Raw genomic sequence first — 18,830 nt, forward strand, 5'->3', positions numbered from 1 at the left:
CAACAGCCAACTGTTATAGAAATGTCTTGCATTATCAATCAGGGCTGGCTTGGAAGTGGAAACCCTAAAGGTGTAGATGGAGTTTTTCAAAGGCACAAAGGGCAGTTAAGTGCCTGACTCCCATTAAAAAAAATCAATGGAATTACAGGAACTCTCTCTTTTGTACCTTTGAAAGTTCCCCCATAATGTTCCATATGCTATTACCAATCCCTGAGCTATCAGTCTCCTTAAAACTATACTTTCAGGAACTGTGGCAAATACATGGTGATGTTCACCATTTTGGAAAGTACCAAAGGGGACTGATACTATAAGCATCCATTTTAATAGTAACCGTTTATTTTTGTTTTTACATACTGTATAGGAGATGTATAATGCCAAATTAACTCCTTAGGTATGGCATGGCAAAACTGCAAAAGTTGAAAAAACAATTCTGTTTGTATCAATGTACAGTAACTTCTCACTTAAAGTCGTCCCAGTTAACGTTGTTTCGTTGCTGATCAATTAGGGAACATACTCATTTAAAGTTGTGCAATGCTCCACTCTTACGTTGTTTGGCTGCCTGCTTTCTCCACAGCTAGCAGCCTCCCTACGCCCCCCTCCTCTCCCCACAGCGCCTCCCGCCCGCCGGCAGACCCCACGGATCAGCGCCTTCCCCCTCCTCCTCCCACCTCCTGCCCGCAGCAATCAGCTGGTTTGTGGCGTTTAGGAGGGGGTGGGGGCAGAGAGCGAGGACTGGGCATGCCTCCCCCCTCCCTCCTGCCTGTGGCAATCAGCTGGCTTTCAGCCTTCAGAAGGGAGGGGGGAGGAGCGAGGACGCAGTGTGCGCAGTAAAGGGGGAGGAGGTGAGAGGGGAGAAGAGGCAGGTCAAGGGTGGGGGCTTGGGGGAAGGGGCTAAGGGTTGAGCCCCCTACCCCCAGCAAAGTCAGTGCCTGTGCTTGCAAGAACAGGAGGAGCAGCCAGACAATCCATCCTCTTCCACTCTCTGACTCCACCACCTCAACCAAGCTTCATAATCAGCAGTGATGATTGTAGTATTAAACTGTTTCTTTAAAATTGTTTAAAACTTATACCTGTATTAAAATTGCTTGTTTAAAATTGTTTAAAATGTATATAATTCCTTTTGTCTGGCAAAAAAAATTCCCTGGAACCTAACCCCCTCTCCCCCATTTACATTAATTCTTAGGGGGAAATTGGATTCGCTTAACATTGTTTCACTTAAAGTCACATTTTTCAGGAACATAACTACAACATTAAGTGAGGAGTTACTGTACTTCATTTGTTTCACATTAAAAAAGCTGCAAAATATTGGCTAAGAAGGATATTTGTCACTAACTTGTCAAAAAAAATAAGAGGCAGGCCTATTAAACCAATTCATTAGTCAGCAGCAAGTATAGAATGATGTGAGAGGCATTAATATACGACAACATTTAATAAAAAACAAATTATATTAGTGATGTACTTACACCTCATCAGGGTTACTGAAGAAGAGAGGGGTATAGTAACAAAAGAGACAATGGAATTTCCAGGATGACGGAGTACGGGTAAGAAATGCAGACAAAATCAAGTGATGCAACAAGAGAAAGTTGTTAGAAAGAATTAAACTGGAAAATGATAGCTTATATATAAAAAGGTGTGAATTTAACTGCAAAATGGAAATACAGAGAAACTAAAATACATGCTAACGAAATGCACATTAATAAAGAACACCGGCAGCTACGTAGCCTTACATGTTTGTTAAAAGCTAAATCATGAAAAAAAATGTTCTGCTAGGTTTTCTCCCTCATTTTCTTTGCTACAGATGAGACGCTTTCCCTTTTTAGAGTTTGAGGATCTTTATGGTAATTACTCAGGGAGGCACAAGATGGTGCCAGAGCCAAAGAAAGAGATATCTCGATAGGCAATTCAGCAATTAGCTCAGGCTAGCGTTCTGTATTTATTTGAAGGCAGGTGAGTGGGGAGGAAGAAATGTCATTTTTAAAATCAGAATAAAATCATTAGTTAATTTAAACACATGGAATCAAAATAGATCAACAGATTTTATATTATATTTATGTGTATTCTATATATCATGCTGATTTAACAGCGTGATGCCCTTCAACTCCCAAACCAAACACTTCTCTAAAATGTAGTTAACCCCCACTACAGCAGCAAGTTATATTACCTATATCGTTAGGTATATAGTAATAGCATTAAAAAAAACATCTCATCAGTATACACATGAACACAAATATTTTGTGACTAAAAAATGCTGCAATATTTAATATGATGAAAAGCAAAAATCACACCATGTTCAGTTTACAATTTTCTCCATTAAAATGTGGTTATTTGAAAACATTAAGTTGCTTTACAAAAATATTAATTTTGCACACAATAATCAGACATGCTGGTTATTTCAACAACATAAGCCACCGTAATTCAACTCCAGTGCTGTTGATACTAACTTTGTCACTGTTGTTACCTGCAAAGGAAAAAAGGATTTAAAGCATTATCTCAATGATTTCCTTCCCCAATACTTCAGAGAATCTTCCCAGTTCGAGTTTTGTATCTTCTGGGTCAAGCTGAAATTTGTCAGGAACCTATGAGAGAAAGTTTCAGGCCAACCCACATGGAACTGAGTAAGAAGCTGAAGTAGTCTTTCCTGTTTTAAGCAGCAGGCACATTCTCATGCGTGAGTTGGCAAGAAGGTCTTGGTAAAAGCACAATTACATACAGCCACATGAAGCAAACGAGCTCTCCCTTTAAGCCATGGCTAAGAAACAGAAAATTGACCTCTCTTCCCCATCCTACAGTGAAAGCAAAGCAAATCAGGAAGCAGACTATTTGGTAAGGCTGCAGTTTTGATGTTTAATAAGGTTTTCACCAGGGTCAAATGTCATATTTTGAATCACTACACCACACCAATATTTCCACAAAGGGAAATAGAGAGATGCAAAGTGATTTTATTTAAGGCTGTCTCTGAATGCCTACATAATAAAATGATTCATCAGCATCATCCAGAAGACGTTAGTATTATGGAGAAGTTCCAGATCTTGATACATCTAAGAGTTGTGCGAGTAACTGATTTATTTGGTTTGCTTTGGTTTGACCTAAAATAAATTTTTTGGCTAATAAAAAAAAAAAAAAGATTTTTGGATGAGCAAAATGTTTTGTTCGACCCAAAACTTAAATGTCTCATTTTGATTTTGAGCTTTCTAAAGAAAAAAACTTTTTTAAAAAGAAAGGAAATTTCCTAAATGAAAAGGTAACTAGAAATTAAACATATCTAGGTTTTTTGAAATTTAAAACTGCAACAATTTGGTGAAATAGACACACATTTGCAAAACATTTTGGTCGATGTAAAGATTTTTCACTGAAAAAATGGTTTCGGCCAAAAAATTTGCACAGCTCTACCAGTTGTGTTGCCAGGTTGGTTCAATGAACTACAGCTGACAAGTTTTAAACTATGGTTTGTAATTGAGGCAGTGATTTACATACTCTTGAAATGGCAGGGGGGGGGGAAGAGGGGGCGGAGAAAGCAATCAGTCCCTCATCTCTAGGTCTATCAATTCACCCACCCACAACTGGAGCGTCAGAGTTAAAAAACTGAACGCTTCTCATTCCTCTTGCTTGCCTCCTCCCTTTGCCCCAATTTTAATATTCTATATTCTGTTTTTATACACACCCAGAGTAATCTATTATTTCAAAAATCTGAATCTACTATACAATAAGAAATTACCCACAAGACTCCACGTAGCCAACGCCGCTTTTAAATTTAAGAAGAAACTGACTTTTTTAACAATGGGATAACTTGACTGATTTAAACACAATGGGCAGATTCAGCTCTTATTTACACCTGTGTAAAAATCAGAAGTTGACCCCTTCACTTCAGTGAAACAACACCTGATTTACATGGGTTTAAGTAAGAGCAGAATGTTTCTTAACTATATTCTGCTCTTCAGTTACAACAGCAAAAAAAACTATCACTTGCTCACAGTTATCCCCAAAGTACACTACATGTAGAGTGTGATGTGCTTCTGCAGGGGTTCTCAAACTGGGGGTCAGGACACCTCAGGGGGTCGCGAACTGAAAATCTCCACCTCAAATCCCGCTTTATATCCAGCATTTACAATGGTGTTAAATATATTTTAAAGATATTTTAATTGATAAGGGGGGGGGTGTCACACTCAGAGACTTGCTATGTGAAAGGGGTCACCAGTACAAAAGTTTGAGAGCCACTGTGCTACTAGCTAGGAAAGCCTTTTGTAAACAGACTGAATTACTCTAGTCTAAATATATTTGTAAAAACAACAGCGTAATTTCTCCCAGCATTTCTTCACCATTACACCTCTTTTGCATGTAAGCAAATTCTTATACTAATAAGGGTTTGCTCAACATTTGAAACAAAAATATTTGGAGTACAGCAAAGTCCAACAAGTCTAGAGCTCTCTACTTGCCCGACAATACTGTACATCTACAAGATGCACCACACCCTTTTTTATTATAAAACAGAACTGCTGAACATGTGTATCAGAAGCAGTTCCATTTCAGATGGTCCCATTACTTCAAACTTGCATCCTTCTGTTATTTCAAGAATTACCCAATAATTCGGGTTAAGCAAGGAAGAACTTTACTTGTTAATTAGCATGGTGACTAAGCAAGCTGAGAGTACTGTTACCTAGAGAGATGAAGATGTATATGCTTTTGTCATTTTCGTTTTAAGGCTTTAAGATTTTTACAGTTGTGCTTAATCAAGTTGTAGTCCAAGTATTCTATATTGTCACCCTTTATTATAATAAAATATACTTTCACAACCTCACTAAACCTTTTCCAAGTTTCCATACTAGAATTTTCTGCTAAGATTGGCAGGAAGACAGGAATTTCTTCACTAGTCAGTTGACATTTTCTTCACATAGTATTGTTTTTTCACTGAATTTATTATGATGCATTTATGCTGCTCAAGCAGCCATCCTATCTTGACTGCTGAAGTGCTAATTCTAGGCCTGCAGCACTACTTCCCTGCAAGAGAGTTGATTTCGATATCAGCCTGTGGTTTTTTCAGTGCTAGTTACTGTAGCTGGAAGCCAGCCCCCTGTATTTTTCTTCCAAAAGCACCCTTCCTAGAAGTATATGGACGGTTCAACAGAGCACATTTAAGTCTCCTAGTATGGAATGAGTCTTCAGGACCGCCTGCTTTTTCCCCTTTTTAAAGCTGTGTGGAATAATGCCATCATCTGTTTGAAAGAGTCTTAAAATTGCCATGACAACAGTGTGATATAAAATGCATAAGGCCTGTATTATATAAATGAACATGTGGAAGAAATTTGTTTTGAAATAAAAAAAGGAATATATATATAATTTGCTCAATTATTTGTTCTTAAAGTGGAATAATTGAAACCATAATGCTGTACTTTAGCTCAGATACAGATGTTTCTCTCTTTGTATGTTACTGCTCATGTTCAGCACCAAATTCAAAATGGACCAGGAGAGATTTGCATCAGGACTACATTTTTGTTACTGCTCTTCTGATGACCGCTGAACAAAAGTGGAATAATACTTATACTAGCTAGCTTTAAAAGTCTCTGGTAATGATTCAAAACACTTCTTGAACTTCACAAATTAAGTTAAGGTTGCAAGAAAGACAAATAAGTAAAATACATTAAAACAACTGTTTCTTCACAATGTAGCTTTATGGCCTTGATTTAAAGATTTGCTGAGCATCAGCAATACCAAAAATTATCCCGTTAGTGTCTTTAAAATGTTAAATCTCAGCAGACATATTAGTGAGTGTTTTAACTTTCAAAACACTAGAGTTTGCCTTTTTGACAATTCTGAACTGCTAAAAATATTCTAACACTTGAATTTTAGTGCTGGCTTTTTAGATTAGATGGCCACACTTCTGCGTAACTGAACTTTCCAGGAAAGTTGCATTAGAACCAATGAAAAACTAGATTCAGTTCAAATTTGATCTTCTCCCCATACCAACATTCTAATTTCCTGTACGTAGCAAATATAACCAGTTCTATATTTTGCCAGCCACTGCCAAGGTTATTCTTCCTTAGCATTCTATTCCTGGTTTTCCCCAATTCTAGATGGCCCTTCTTGACAAACTGCCTCGCATTTTTTGGGTGCCTGCTGCTTTCTTTACCATGCCGGGACTGAAAAATATACTACTGAGCTTGCTATAAAGTTCAAAACGCATCCAATGAATGATTGCAACTGCCTTTTCAACAAATCTCATATGGTTCAACTCTATAACAAAGATTATACTGCAGACACAAGATGCTTTTAGAAGATCCTCTAAGAAGCTCACTTTATACCTAAAACCAGACTATTCACATTTATCTTTTTCACAGAGATGTTCTGTGAAAAGAACCCAACTCTTCCAAGATGCGTTTTGTCCCCTTAAACACAGCCCAGTAAATTGTCTGGAAGAAAAGTCCCTCACAGCAAACAAAGTGCCCTGAAGCCACCTACCCATTTTGCTGCTTATTGTCAACCTGGCTCTCTTTGAATCCTCTTCTTTGTCCCTCTGCCACATCCTGGGCATTGTCGTTGGAATACGTGTTCAGGGTTGTATTGTATGTGTTGGGCTGCCATGGGACATTAACTGCAGTTTTAGCAGCATTCAGTGCAGGTGAACGCTGGTCAGTACTGGATTTGGCATTAACATGCAGTCCAGATGCAGTGAATGGGGGAGGCGTGACAGTGGCCAATGGTGGAGGGGAAGCACATGATGTAGCAGTCGCATGGGCTGGGGTGAAGGCAGATGACGGTGATGGAATGGAAGTGACTTTTGCGGAAGGTACAGCTCCAAATGGCCTTGGTGTCTTATTGTAGGCCATGTTCACTGTGGAAGTGACTTTGGGTGCAACAGCAGATGCAATAGGCACAGGCTTAACTACTTCTTTAGGTTCTCCCTATATAAAATAAAGACAAAAACACACAAAGCACACCAACCACATGCAAAATCCTGAATAGACATTTTCACCGGAAAGAGAGAAGGTAATTCCCTTTGATTCAAACCAAGACAGATGATATGTTTTATAGTAGCAAAACTTCACCTATACTGTATTGGCAAGAAAATGTATACATGACACATGCATTTTTGGGGAGGGAAGGATCCTAACATACACAACAAACATAGAAACCCTAGATAGTAGCTTTTCTTATCTCATGCAAGATATCCATGCCTCAATAAGGTTTAAGGATTAAACAAAAGACTCACTCAGATGTAAAGGCCACCAGATTACTCATATGTGGCCTAAAAGTCTGCTTAATAAATCCGCTTAGGTTTTTTTTAAATTCAAATTCCATCTCAAATCAAATTCAATATACACACACAAATACAGAACATTACATTTTATATCCTATGTAGCAATTTGCTGCTGTGTCAAAGGATATGGGGTACATGAAGAGGTATTTCAAGGGGCACAGCAGCAACTGGCAAACTGGCTGAAGAGGAACAAGCCAAACACTATTAAGGCTATTATTTACTTCCGGGGTTTGGTGATGTGTGTTTCAAAGATGGAACAGAATTCCTCAAACGCTTTTAGGATCTGAGCGGTGCAGACTGTTATCATGCATCTGTCCTGTAAAGACTTCCTACCTGCCTCCATCTGGTTAAAATATTGGAAAAAGAATGTGAACCTGATGTTTTGCAAGGATTCTACAAAATGTAGAATATAGTCTTGCCTACAGTATTTTCCAACAGTGCGTGAACTCTGAAGGGCCATGTTCTCCACTACTGGGAAGAACTCTGATGAACTGTTCTATACATTTTATCAAGCTAGGCTGCTTTCAAGAGCACAGAAAGGTTATAGCTTCTATTTGAAAGAAACTACAGTGGTTTCTCCCTTCAGGATGGGGCGATGCTGCTATAAAGGCATTAAGGTAAGAAAAAACAGTTAGAAAATAGATGTTTGGGGAAGAAAAAGCTGGAAAGTAATATTTATATATGGCTTTTGGTTAATCACTGTACTGATCCCCAATTTTTTTTTTTTTAAAAGACCAATATCACTAAGAAAAGCACAGTGATTTCATGGTATATGAGATCTTTACCCTAAATATGTTGTGCTAAAAGAACAGATTGACTACTAGTGTGTATCAAGAATCGAGTGAAGGACGTGCGGAAACTAGTGAGACACATTACATCTCTGGGTAGAAATTAAAAAAAAACAAACAAACATACCTTTTGTACAGGAACAGGATCAGGCTTTGGTGCAGAGTGCGCTCTAAAATAGAAAAAAAACATGCACAAATTTAAAAATGCATGTACTTCATTGCTAGGTTACTGAAAATATACTTTAACAGGTAAAGTACTATCTATCTCCTCCCCCATTTAATGTGGGTGAATTTTCACTAAACTTAATTATTTTCTACAAAGAAAATGAGATTACTGGATTTGAACCCACAGTATTGCAGCTAACATATGACAAAAAATGAACAAACTGGATTCTCTTATGCCAAAACAACATTTAGGGCACACCAAAACAAAACAGCCAGCCCTACATAAGAGGTGCAAGAAACTACATAAATTTCAATTAAGTTTCCTTCAGATTGAGCACTAAATGGCAGCCATGACTATTGTATGGACAGAAACGTCACAGGCTGCTGCAGAAACAACTTTACGTTACCTCAGTATACATCTAATAAAGGGCTCATGTCTGCACTTAATGCGGCTGATTTTTCAACAAGAACAAGTAACATACAGAAGTCATTTTGATCGCTGTTTAAGTTTTAGATTAAACTACAGTCTTTTCAATGGCCATGAGCCATAATCTCAACAGTTTGCTTATTGTTTCCCTTTCCTTTTATATGATATTACTTCATTTAACTCAACTGCACCAGTCAGACTCTGTTTTAACACAGCACCATCCTTCGAGCAGTGCTAAAACACAAAGCTTCTTTTCACTAAAAAAAAAAAAAAAAAGGCAGTTCTGCTTTTGAAGGATTATAGCCAAATGAAGTTATTATTGGTACCTCATGTGTACTTTCAGGTCTTCCAAGATAAATTTACTATAACTTCAAGTCCTTTGCTGGTAGCAACAACAATTCTTCCAAACGGATGCAAATGGCGGGGGAGGAAGAGATGGAAGGGGAGGGATGGTAATGGACATAATGAACAACATCCAAACTTTGTGATACTGAAGGCTGCACTGGCAACATGCAGGAATCTAAGGGCCTCACCTAAGGTGTCTGTGTCATACAAAATATAAGTACATAACCATAATAAAATATTTGCATATATATGTACTGCAGCTTCCTCTAAAGATCACTTATTATTTGAGTTCACCAAAATTACAAGATGTTGCTGAGCAAAATTAGCTTTTTTTTTTTTGCAGTTGATATGAAAGAATGGCTAATCACCATATTTTAAGACATCGTTGGCTGTATCTGGTACTTGAGCTGAAAAATTGGCACTTGAAAAATTATCTAGGAAGCAGCAATTATACATCATCCCAAATCATACAACCCTGATTTTCCAAAAATATTTGGAATAGGCTTTTGAATAAGGGAGGCTGAACATTACTTCTGGAATTCCACTGACTGGTGAAGAGTTCCGTTAATTGGTGAGCAAACAACTGAGGTTGCAATTTAATTAAATATCTGTTAGGCTCTCCAGATCAGCACTGTATCAGCAGCAGGAAAGTGTGGAGAGCCAGAAATGGAGTTAAATAGATATTTCAGCTGAATCTATATAACAACCGATGCTTCCATTTAAGCCATTTGACTTCAGGACATATCACCTTCTAATAATAAAATTACTGTGTGCTAGTAAAGTCTTCAGGTAATAAGTGTGGCTTGTTACTAACTGGTACAAATGGAGATATGTGTATTATGCATATATGTTGGCTAAAGAAATATGCATAGAGAGAGAGAGAGAGAACACATTTTTTGCCCTTTGTCTTCAGCATTTGTTCATCACTGATGACACATTATGCACACTTCAATGATAATTCTGAACAGAGAGGTTTTTGTCCCTTTGGAGGAACAGGTCTGCTCTCCAAGTTTCCCACAGAATTTCCAGTCTATGAGACTACTGACCTCAAGGCTTATAAAACACTGGGGTGCATCATTAATCACTTCTAATTCAAGAGTTGTCAATTTACAGCAACAAAAGCAACAAGAGAACAAATGGCAACACACATGGAAAGATTTCTTTTTATTATGACCATAGCTAGCATGAAACATGTATGTCATTCCATAGTTCAATAATTCTTTTTATTGATAAGTGTTTGTTGAAAAATTGCTATAATCTAAGCTGCCCCAGCAGTCAAAAATGAACATTTTTAATTTTACAAGTTTGAGTTTTGTACCTAAAGATTCAGCCAAAATTTTACACTTTACTATCTCCTATTGTTAGAGGGAAGTATCACCACATTCAAAGGGTGAGGACTAATTCACAACACCATGCTGATCAGTCTCCTTCCTAAATCTCTCCTGCCAAAGAATACCAGAGTGGATGTAGGTGTTTAGGAAAACGGGAAAGCGAAGAGACACGAACTCTCCCAACATTATAGTTACATTTGTATCATCCTTTCCTTGACATCCCTCTCCTAAAGTTTTCAGGAGATTATAACTTGTCAACTTTTAGACAGAGAAAAAAATTTAAATGACATTTCAGTTTGAGATCCATTTATGCATACACTAGTCTGAAGTAGTACTTGCAAAGTGTTATTTCCTAATAATCTGCAAACCTATTTTGCAGATGAAATAGGACATGTTAAAATGCTATTTAAAAACAAAACAAAAAACCCCCACACAAAAAACCACACAAGTGAATTCAGTTTCTGATCATTAAAAATGTTCACAATGTTCTTTTAGCCTGTGGAGTCAGACAGCACACCATTATTTAATTTTACCCTAAGTACATTTGAGACTAGGAAATAAATTTGTGTTTCATGTTTCAAAGCAGTTTTACTTAGGTTTGTTGACTTCAGACCACAACCAGCTAAATCTGTGGTTTCTCCAAGATCACAAAGAAAATGCTCACCAAGCAAACTGAGCCACCAAGATGTGAATGAGAAAAATGTTATGGTGGTTATGCAAGTTAGTAAAAAAAAGAAAAATTAATAATTTAGGGTGAAACGCAAAACGTTTCCAACGCGTCGACCAAATGGAATGCTTCCTTAAGTACTTTAATAAGCACAAATGCTCTTAGTATTGTGACATATGCTAACATATTAAAATAGTTTTAAAGCCTGTCTGCCTGAAGTATCATACGTCTCCCTTCTAGCTACACTTGATTTATTGCATACTTTGCCATGTCGGGACTTAAATGCCAGTTTTACAGATAGCAATTATAGTGGGTAAAGTGGGCTGAGGAGAACAACAGGCCATCAAGGCTTTCACAAAACATTAGATACTTTTCTTGCTGTTAACCATTAAAAAAAGTCACTTAATTAGGCTTGATGGTACTAATTTGAAAGGCAGGTCTCCTGGTCTCCTTTGGTGCAACTAAGGATGCCAGCTGATCAGAAGATGAACCAATCTAATTTCCACAACAGTAGTAAATTTATGCCAGCTCTTGTTCAGTATATTCAATATAAATACCACAAAACCCATTCATAAAACAGTCTCCAAAATGTTTTTCTTGCAATAGTTTGTCACCATAACAACAATTATAAAATCAGAACACTTAGAGTGTTTTATTCCCCCTAAGTTTTGTTTCAGGAGATTTTCTGTACTTCCAGCATGACAGAAACCATATTCTACATGTTTTGAAATTTATACGTAAGCAATGGTCGAATGTACATACATCAACATTTAGGAACAGTTCAGTTCATATTTCTGCTCATCATAGATACATTTTGTATTTATGGTAAACCAAGAGGAATCTAATAAAATTTATATAGTGTAAAGGTACTATTATCAGGCCTATTACCAGACTGGCAGAGAATTTGGGGGAATTTTCCTTTAAATTTGCCACCACCAAATTGACCGTTATTCATCCTATGCTAACCTCAAGTTTACCTCACTCAAGGTATTCATTGGTATGAATCAGGAAAAAGTCAAGTTAGATTTAGATTCCACTGATACACACCCCTATTTCCATTTACCATTTGGGAGATGGAAAATGCAACTACACAAGGTATAGCTAAAACCCTATATTATTCTTAACAATTCACGTTTAAATTTTAGACTAAGAATTTACAGACAAGAGTAGTCAAAGTGATCTGAGTCCATAATTAAACAATAATATTTTTAAAATAACTAGATACCACACAAGTAATACTATGAATGTACTGCTAGTAAAGCAATTGTTATTCCCCTCCCCAAAAAAGGAGAAAAAAATCCTGTGCTAAAAGATATTTCTACCACAGCTTCTAAATACCTTGGTAGTATCCCAGAATAAAGATACGTAGCCTTTGGCCCTAGGGTAAGGGAGCAGGATTATCCAAGATTAGGTCCAGTTATTCAGCCCTTGTGAGCCGCAACACCTCTCTCTTCTTGAATCAAGGTTTAACCTCAGTCTTTATAAACTCAGACAACACATCTCTACCACATCAGATTTCTGTCATAATCTGACTTTGCTAGTTCAGAATCTAAGATAAGGAGAAAGTATTTGTTCTGCACCCTTGGTGAAGCCATGTAGTCAATACACATTTTTAAGACACCCGGCGGAATTAAACAGCTCGGAGTCATATTGTAATTCTGGATCTGACTTGTGGTAATTATTAAGTAATGAAATGCTTCTAAAACTACAAGATTGCAAATCATCAACAAATTTGCCATTGCACTAAATATTCCTCCTGTATCTATTAAGTCACCTGCTCCTTCCAGTATAATATTTCTAGTTTATGCATTAGTCAGTAAGGATAGATAAACTGGCTCAGACAAAAGAAGAACCTAATGTCCAACCAAAATATTAAAAACAACGTTGTTAAATTCATTTTGCATTTGTAAACAACATCTCCTTCCAGCTATATTTGCAAATACCACGTTGCAGTATTTCCCTAATTCCATTCAGAATTAGAAACAACAAAATGCAACAAGAAAGACGTTTCCATATGGTACTTCCAGTCCTACAAGAATTCTCTTTTGAGACTTCCAGCCTATTTTTGCAGACACAAGAGATTTAAACAATTAACACAACTTTTGGATAAGCATCTGAAATACTGCGTGTATACTAAAGAAAGACAACTAACCTTTGGAAACTGGCTCATCACTATTAATCAACCGATCTGTCAGTACTGTTTATGTTTTGCAATGAAGTATCATACAAACTGTGAAATCAAGAATTTCTGCAAATGCAGTGTAAGTTAATTGAATTTTCACATCTGCTTTATGAAGAGTATGTAGAAGGAAAAGAAAAGGTGTTTAAAATAGTACACTTAAATGTTCATCAAAAGGGGAGAACGTCAAAGATTTGAGAAGACCAAAAGCTGAACCTGTATTTTCCAAATTTTCAGGAGGACTGGGTGACTCAATAGAATAATAAGAGGATGTAGTGTCTCTGTAAGGCACCTGTTCAAATTTGGCAAGGTTTTTATGATAAGTCAGACCTTTCCGTCTCATTTCACTGGCCACAGTGAAGTGAGACAGTCATTTTTGCATAGTTTTGTGGAGTGACATCTACACCACAAAATTCACTAGAGTTACGACTGTACCATCTCCATCAAGAAGTTTAGTTCTGCTTGTGATAGTGCAGCACTCCTTCAGGGAATAAATTACTTCAGTGTCCAGGTCTGGAAGCCTTTCTGCCTTTCATAAACAATACATTCAGTTTAAAAATACATTTCTCCTGTTTGTTTTTTTAAAAAACTGTTTCAGTGCTAATTTGCACCCCTTGCATACACAAACTTCTCTATCAAAGTTGTTTGTTCTTTTTCAGAAGAAATTATACTCCATCTGTGTAAAAAGTCCATTTAGACCAGACCAACAAGATGAACTTTGTTTTATAAACACACGGCAAGCTGTTCTCATATGATTAATATTTTTAGACATTTAATGCAATTGAAAACTTTCCACATTCTACATTACCCACTGGATCGACGGGCAGCAATCGATCCAGCAGGGGTCGATTTACCGCATGTAGTCTAGATGTGATAAATTGACCGCCAAGTGCTCTCCTGTCGACGCCGGCACTCCAGCAGGGCGAGAGGCGCAGGCAGAGGCGACAGGAGAGCGTCCGCCGTCGACTTACCGCAATGAAGACACTGTGGTAACTAGATCTAAGTACATCGACTTCAGCTACATTATTCACATAGCTGAAGTTGCGTAACTTGGATTGATCCCCCCTCACCCCGCTAGTGTAGACCAGGCCTTAGTCAGGAAACGAATAATTAAGGCTGAAATAATTATTGCATGCTATTGTCACTGCAGCATAGATAAACCTCAATATGAAGGGCAATGAAGATTGAGCAATTTTATTATGTCTATAACCTCAATAATTAGGCACAAGCCATTTGGTTAAGGATTAAATTGGATCTACAATATAGTTTACAGGTTTTAGACAATATGAATCAGCCCTTAATAAATCCTCCATTTATTCAATATGACGAAGATTTATCCTTCTTGCTGAAAGGGCACAAAATGCATGCAGGGTTGGGATGAGAAGATGCTTAACTGTCCTGTACAGACGCCATCAAAACAGAGCCAGATCTTCAGCAGATCTAAACTTGCAAAGCTCCATTCAAAACTTGCAAAGCTCCGTCCAGCCAAAGGAGCTACGCCAGTTTACATCAGCTGAGGATCTGGTCCATAACAGTGCATATGTTTAAGTCCGAAAGCTAAAGAGAGACTTCAGAGTTAGCATCACACTGAGCTCATTTAAACGCCTCTTCTTTCAGTCTATCTGCACATTCATGAGAAGGCCACTCTATAGGTTTATATTTGAAGGTTTTTTTTTTTTTTTTTTTTTAAAGCAAAAGCTTGAACTTTGCTGAAATAGAGGCAAATACTCGCCACCTCTCTGACAAAAAGTTTCCTACTTCCAGTTGCCAAGAGGTTAGTTCATTTATCAGCCCCTGATTAAACAAGGTTCATACTCACAAAATGTTAAAAATATAATTATTCAAAACTTTGTACACTTCCTTTTAGGCAGGGCCGGCTCCAGGCACCAGCGCAGCAAGCAGGTGCTTGGAGCAGCCAACGGAAAGGGGCGGCACGTCCAAATCTTGGGCCGCAATTTGGCAGTGGGTCCCAGAAGAATGAAGCAGCGACGGTAGAGCTGCTGTCGAAGTGCTGCCGATGGCCGCTTTTTCCCCACCCCTCCCCTTGCCACTTGGGGCGGCAAAAACGCTGGAGCCGGCCCTGCTTTTAGGCAAACATTTTTAACCTCTGGAAAGCCTACTTTTAAATTACAACAACGTGAAAATGGCAGAACTATTTAACTGGTGGACAAAACCAAGGGAATGTGCTTGCAGTTAGAATCTGTCAAGTTTAAGCCTGCTGAAAGATTTTAATGGCCAAATTATAAAGGCTTAAAAAAATGAAAATGCTGACATACTATTCCAAGTTGCTTGTGGACCCTGTTCCAGTAATGGCATTTCCTACCACTACTTATAAAAGCCAAACCAGGCTGGAAAGCTCTCTGCACAATTCTAGCTTTTATTTCGTTTCTGTTCTGCATGGTGGAGGGGAGGGGGTGTGGGGACACTTCCTAAATGTAGGTTTCAGAGTAGCAGCCGTGTTAGTCTGTATCCGCAAAAAGAACAGGAGTACTTGTGGCACCTTAGAGACTAACAAATTTATTAGAGCATAAGCTTTCGTGGACTACAGCCCACTTCTTCGGTATGCATCCGAAGAAGTGGGCTGTAGTCCACGAAAGCTTATGCTCTAATAAATTTGTTAGTCTCTAAGGTGCCACAAGTACTCCTGTTCTTTTTCCTAAATGTAATCCTCTATAAAACATTTTTTTCTGTCTAAAAATAGTGAAATATTGCATCCTCAAGATCAACCCATTTCCTGATTATCTAATAGCAATTCTTAGCATTATATATATTATATCTCTGAGAAGCAACTTATGAGATCCTATAGGCAACTGCAATACAAAACTATTTTGCCATTTTGATCTGTGCTTTGAATTTTCTACTCAGCTTCATTTTAGGACAGTGGTCAGTTGACAGCCAATTTACAGTGCTGTAGCTTCTAAAAAAAATGGCAGGGTAAAAATGTTGAATGTGCACATGCCAAACTATGACTTTTGCTATGGGTTATCTGAACAAAAATAAAATCAGAAGTAATTTAAAGCAAAGAAAAATGAGAAATATTCCATATATTTGTTATTAACCAAAAATCCCTTTATGTTCTCGTAATAGGTAAAAAGAACTTTAATGGTTTGTATAACAGTTGAAATTATATACCACATAAAAAGGAAAAACAAAACGTATTATGGTTTTGTTTTCTGTTTATAAAATAATAAATAATAATAATAATAATAATAATAATACCTGGCTCTTAACACTTTTCATCAGTAGATCTCAAAGAGCTTTTACAAAGAAGGTCAGTGTCATTATCCTTATCCTCATTTTATAGATGGGGAACCTGAGGCAAAGAGTGGGGACCTGACTTGCCCAAGGTGACTGAGCAAGCCAGGCAGGGGCAGAGCCAGGAATACATGTGTATTATCACATGGTCTGAGTTGTCTGCCATATAATAATGAAATATAACGTTTGTCTTACCTGCTGTTTTATATGCCTACTCCTGGAAATTATTCACTGCTTTAGTTATCTTGTAAAGACAAGCACTGAAGGCCTGTAACTGCACATTCCAGTAGTTTCAGTGAAACAGACCTCTATGGATGTATACATTAACATTTTTAAGGTCAGGGAATTTATCAGGTATGGCACATCCAAATCTCTGTGTTATACTGAATGTCTAAGAAGAAACCGTCAATTTCAAACCAGGTAATTATTTAAAAGAGTATAAAGCAGTTTCAGATACTACACCTACCATTGAGTCATCTTGCTTATTTTTTGAGGTTTTACAATCATGTTTTCCGATTTAAAAAAAAAAAATGTGTGTCTTGTTCTTGTTGCTCCGCAAAAGACCAACACAAATAGGGGAACTGACCTACTATACAAAGGTACAAGTGAAATCAACTATACACAAAGTGCTGCTCTAACGTGAAAAATAAAATGAAGAAAATAATATTTTTCTAGTCTATCTCAGCTGTAGTAATCTTAGGTGTTAATTGTAACAAGAGAAAGTAACTTGTTCAGTCAAAAGTGTGATTTTTACATTAGTCTCTCTCAGCTTAATTTTTTCCTTTCTCCAGAAGAATTCCTCTCTCAGCATGTGTGTGTGGTACAGTGTACTGGAAAATATATTCACACATTTCTTGGCTGGATAAAGTGTGCACAAAACTTAGTACCTTTGAACAATTACTTGCTTGTACTTAGCATATATTTTGTTGATGAGTTACAGTTTTAGAATTCATTAGCTATACGTTTTCATGAGGTTAATTATTTCTAACATTTAACTTCAGTGTCTGACAATCTGAATATGTTATATATCATCTTCATATTCTCACACCATGTGATTTTTTAGGACATGAGACAATTACTTCAAGTAAAGCACTATGCCAGGTAGAAGTAAGCAAAGAGACTGTCTTTTTTAGCTGGTGCTTCAGTATTCAGTCAAACCAAACCTTGCTCTCTTTTTATATTGAAGGCAGGCCTGGGTCTTCCCCATCATGTGTTAAAGCTCACATTGTAAAGGAGGAAGCTGCGGCTGCCTTCTACTTTGGTATTCCCCCACGCAAAGACTAATGAGCTGTTTTCACGTCCTCTCAAGCCAGCTACTGCTCACAGTCCCATTCCTGTGTTCTTGTGGCAATCCTACTGAACACATTTTTAAAGACTAAGTGCAGCTAGACAATAATGTCATCTTATGTTATTTAAAAGAATGTTAAACGATCAAAATAAAAACTATTATGTATGTAGTAGAATGCTGAGATCTCCACAATTTATTTGCTCAAGGGGATAACATTTAAAGCTGTATCTGTTAAGGCTGAAGGTTCAGAAGATGTTGGGACTCTCTCCAAGACCTTTTCCACTTGGCTTATCCAGGACACCTTGTCCAGTTCTGGGAGAACACTTTATCCAGTTCTCTGGGATTCAAAAAAATTCAGTTTGACTCCAGATTTCATCACTCGGGTTCCTTTATTTGGCATACAGCAAAGCTACACTGAGTTGATCAGACTCAAGTGGAGGGAGTGGGTACAGAGCGTACCACACATCCACAGTTAGATAGCAAACCTCTTCCTTTTTATACATTTACACATTAGATTACTTTTACTACACACTGCATCACATTTTGTGACTGGTTTGGTTACTTTGCAGGAACAAATGACTGTGCAGTATGCCCTGTCCATGCATTGTCCATTCCTATCTTACCTTGTCCATGGTTAGTAAATGGTTCCCTGGGTGTTCTCCCTCTTATCTTAGCTGGCTCAGACATTCTGTCTTAGCCTACGGATCTATTTACTTCTCTTATGGTACACCCACATCTTGAATATTGTATGCCCAGTCTCAAAAAAAGGATATATTGGAATTGGAAAAGGTTCAGAAAAGGGCACCAAGAATGATTAGGGGTATGGAACAGCTTCCATATGAGGAGAGATTAATAAGACCGTGGTTTTCAGCTTGGAAAAGAGACGACTAAGACGGGATATGATAGAGGTCTACAAAATCACAACTCTGGTGGAGAAAGTAACTAAGTGTTATTTACTCCTTCTCATAACACAAGAACTAGGAGTCACCAAATTAAATTAATAGGTAGCGGGTTTAAAACAAAAGGAAGTATTTTTTTTCACACAATGCACAGCCAACCTGAGGAATTCCTTGCCAGAGGATGTTGTGAAGGCCAAGACTGTAACAGCATTCAAAAAAGAACTCTATATATTC

The 18,830-nt window shown here is 37.6% G+C and overlaps 1 protein-coding gene across 45 annotated transcripts in view; it reads right to left on the bottom strand.

Moving 5' to 3' along the window:
• Nucleotides 1–18,830, bottom strand: part of PDLIM5 (PDZ and LIM domain 5) — a 233,188-nt gene that overhangs the window by 81,449 nt on the left and 132,909 nt on the right. For 12 of the 45 annotated variants that reach the window (XM_065596085.1, XM_065596061.1, XM_065596081.1 and 9 more), the window contains 3 exons: nucleotides 8,168–8,210; nucleotides 6,454–6,896; nucleotides 1,464–1,478 (listed from right to left, as the gene is read on the bottom strand). In XM_065596085.1, coding sequence (XP_065452157.1) covers nucleotides 1,464–1,478; nucleotides 6,454–6,896; nucleotides 8,168–8,210 — 501 coding nt within the window. Of the gene's footprint in view, nucleotides 1–1,463; nucleotides 1,479–2,441; nucleotides 2,459–6,453; nucleotides 6,897–8,167; nucleotides 8,211–18,830 lie in introns of all 45 variants that reach the window. The other 33 variants (XM_008179117.4, XM_024099936.3, XM_065596086.1 and 30 more) reach the window with 7 other exon arrangements.

The sequence above is a fragment of the Chrysemys picta genome, chromosome 5 (assembly GCF_011386835.1).
Source record: "Chrysemys picta bellii isolate R12L10 chromosome 5, ASM1138683v2, whole genome shotgun sequence".
Lineage (NCBI taxonomy): Eukaryota > Metazoa > Chordata > Testudines > Emydidae > Chrysemys > Chrysemys picta.